Source organism: Chrysoperla carnea, chromosome 2, assembly GCF_905475395.1.
Source record: "Chrysoperla carnea chromosome 2, inChrCarn1.1, whole genome shotgun sequence".
Taxonomy (NCBI): domain Eukaryota; kingdom Metazoa; phylum Arthropoda; class Insecta; order Neuroptera; family Chrysopidae; genus Chrysoperla; species Chrysoperla carnea.
Window position 1 is genome coordinate 95,742,914 of NC_058338.1, and position 2,569 is coordinate 95,745,482.

At 37.9% G+C, this 2,569-nt stretch overlaps 1 protein-coding gene across 1 annotated transcript; it reads right to left on the bottom strand.

Annotated features, from left to right (window-relative positions):
- Positions 1-1,194: 1,194 nt before the first annotated feature.
- Positions 1,195-1,890, bottom strand: LOC123293080. The gene is made up of 2 exons (XM_044873795.1): positions 1,593-1,890; positions 1,195-1,424 (listed from the first exon to the last, which is right to left on the bottom strand). Exons 1-2 carry the CDS (start codon positions 1,888-1,890, stop codon positions 1,195-1,197), a joined length of 528 nt encoding a protein of 175 aa, XP_044729730.1.
- Positions 1,891-2,569: the final 679 nt, after the last annotated feature.

Genomic DNA, 2,569 nt, shown 5'->3' on the forward strand with positions numbered 1-2,569 from the left:
AATGATTTTTATCTGGATTCAGGTGCCAGTAGGCACATGACTCCAAACGAATCCTGGCTCAAGAATATTAGACAACCAGCAGTGAAGGAAATAGTTGTGGCAAATAATCAAAAAATATTAACAAAATATTTAGGTGATATAGACATTAAAACTTCAGTTAATGAAAACTATAATTTAGTTACAATTCATGATGTGTTGTGTGTTCCAAGCTTAACGACAAACCTTATATCAGTAAGCCAGTTAATTTCTAAAGGAAATCGAGTTTGTTTTAATAAAACAGGATGCTGTATTTATAGTAAAAACAATGATTTGATAGCCACCGCAATATTAGTTGATGGGGTTTATAAATTATAAATTTATTAAACATAAAACAAGAAAATTGTCTATCAGCTATTTGTGATGATTCAGAAATTTAACATCGAAGGTTAGCACACATCAATAGCCAAGATTTGAACAAAATGAAGCATTGTGTTGATGGATTAGAGTTGAAAAGTCGTGCTACCATTGATAAATCAAATTGCGTTGTATGTTGTGAAGGCAAACAAAGTAGACTACCATTTCCAACTTCAGCTGTACGTAGCAATGAAAAACTCAACATTATACACGGAGATCTATGTGGCCCAATGGAAACAGTTTCAATTGGAGGTTCCAGATACTTCATGCTTTTAACTGATGATTACAGTAGAATATCGTTTGTTTATTTTTTAAAAGAAAAAAGTGAAGCTTTAGGCCAATTTAAAGATTTTTTGGTAGTGGTACAAAATCAACAAGATAAAAGTGTAAAAGTATTTTGCTTCACGTGTAGCGTGTAGCGGTTAGAGAACAAAAGAAAACAAAAACTTTTACTTACAAAAACATTTAACTTTTAATTTAATCACAGAAACAATAAGTATACATAAATCGTACATAAATTATAAATTTTTACTGTGCACAGTATCGATAATTAACAAAATAATTCTCGTCGTAAATCATATAAATCGATAAATTTTGTGTATCGAGCTCTGAATGGCGGCCGTTCGTGCGTATCGTCGTATTCAATCTGGCGGTATTTTTATAGTATCCGGCGGTAGTTATTCTTTTGGAATAATGTCTATTAGCAATCGCCACTACAGAATAATGTCTATGAGCAATCGTCACTACAGAATAATGTCTATGAGCAATCGTCACTACAGCACACCCCCTCTAGTTTCGAGGTTAGTCTTCGAAACGAGCTGGGAAATGTACTCGACGTCCTGAACGTGTAACACGCTGAGCATTTGCTTCGTTGTTTTTTGACGGTTCGATTTGACTTGATGCAGGTATACCAGCTGTTGATTCAGTACTTCCTGACGCTTCGGGTAGATTTTGCGCAGGTGTACCAGGTGATTTTTGTGCATTTTCTTGCTGTTGTAAATCGTTGTGAATGTATGCTGGCTTCAGCCTATCTATTGAAATTTTTCGAACAGTGTTTTTTACTAACACGTCGTAATACTTCGGATTTCGTTTTTTTACTAGAAACGGTCCTTCGTATGGTGGTTGGAGTGGTGGTTGAACATGATCCACCCTCACAAAGACTTGCTTACAATGTTGTTAATCGGCGGGTATGTAAATACTGGTATTATTGTTGTGGTGTTTAGGTTGTTTGGGTACGAGCTGTTGCATATGTTGCTTGATTTGATTGACAAAATCTGTTGATGGATTTAATTCCTCGATCGATGTTTGGTTGAAAAAATCACCGGGTACGCGCAGTGTCGATCCATAAACTAATTCGGCTGCTGAAGCTTGTAGATCTTCTTTAACTGCTGTTCGGATGCCCAACAACACGATAGGTAGGGCGTCAACCCACTCCTTGTTTTTTAATGCATGGCATTTTAGTGCTGCTTTAAGGACCCGGTGAAAACGTTCTACCATTCCATTTCCTTGGGGGTGGTAGGCTGTTGTATTCGCGGATTTAATGCCGAAACGCGTTTTCAGATTAGCAAACAATTCGCTTTCAAATTGTCTACCGCAATCCGTCGTTATTGTATGTGGAACGCCAAATCTGGCAATCCATTCGCTTATGATCGTTCGTGCCGCAGTTTCTGCCGTTTGATCGGGAGTTGGGTAAGCTTCCGGCCATCGGGTAAATCGATCCACTATTGTTAAAAGGTATCTGTTAGTTCGACAAATGGGCAATGGACCAACAAAATCGACATGTATGTGACTGAATCTCGCGGTAGTTGGTTCGAAATGTGTTAGTGGGGAACGAGTGTGCCGGTGAATTTTTGATTTTTGACATTCTATACAAGAACGCGTCCATTCTCGAATTTCTTTTCGCATATTTGGCCAAAAATATTTGCTAGTTACGAGTTTTTGAGAAGCGCGAATACCGGGGTGTGATAGGTCATGTAGGGCGTGGAAAACATCTTTCCGCATTTTCTGTGGCACGTACGGACGCGCGGATGATGTGGACATTTCACAATAAATATTAACATCGGGTTGTAACAATTGCGTTTTTTTTAAATTGTAGTTCGAGTTATTTAGACATTCTTGTAATTGTTCATCGTTTTGAGAAACGGCGAGCTCGTTGAAATCGACGATTGACGGGACA

Bases quoted from the DNA above. Each gene is read 5' to 3' on its own strand.
- LOC123293080 (XM_044873795.1), bottom strand. From the start codon at position 1,890: ATGGTAGAACGTTTTCACCGGGTCCTTAAAGCAGCACTAAAATGCCAT. The intron at 1,425-1,592 runs GTATTTACATAC...AAATTTCAATAG, and splicing joins ACACCACAACAATAATACCA to ATAGGCTGAAGCCAGCATAC.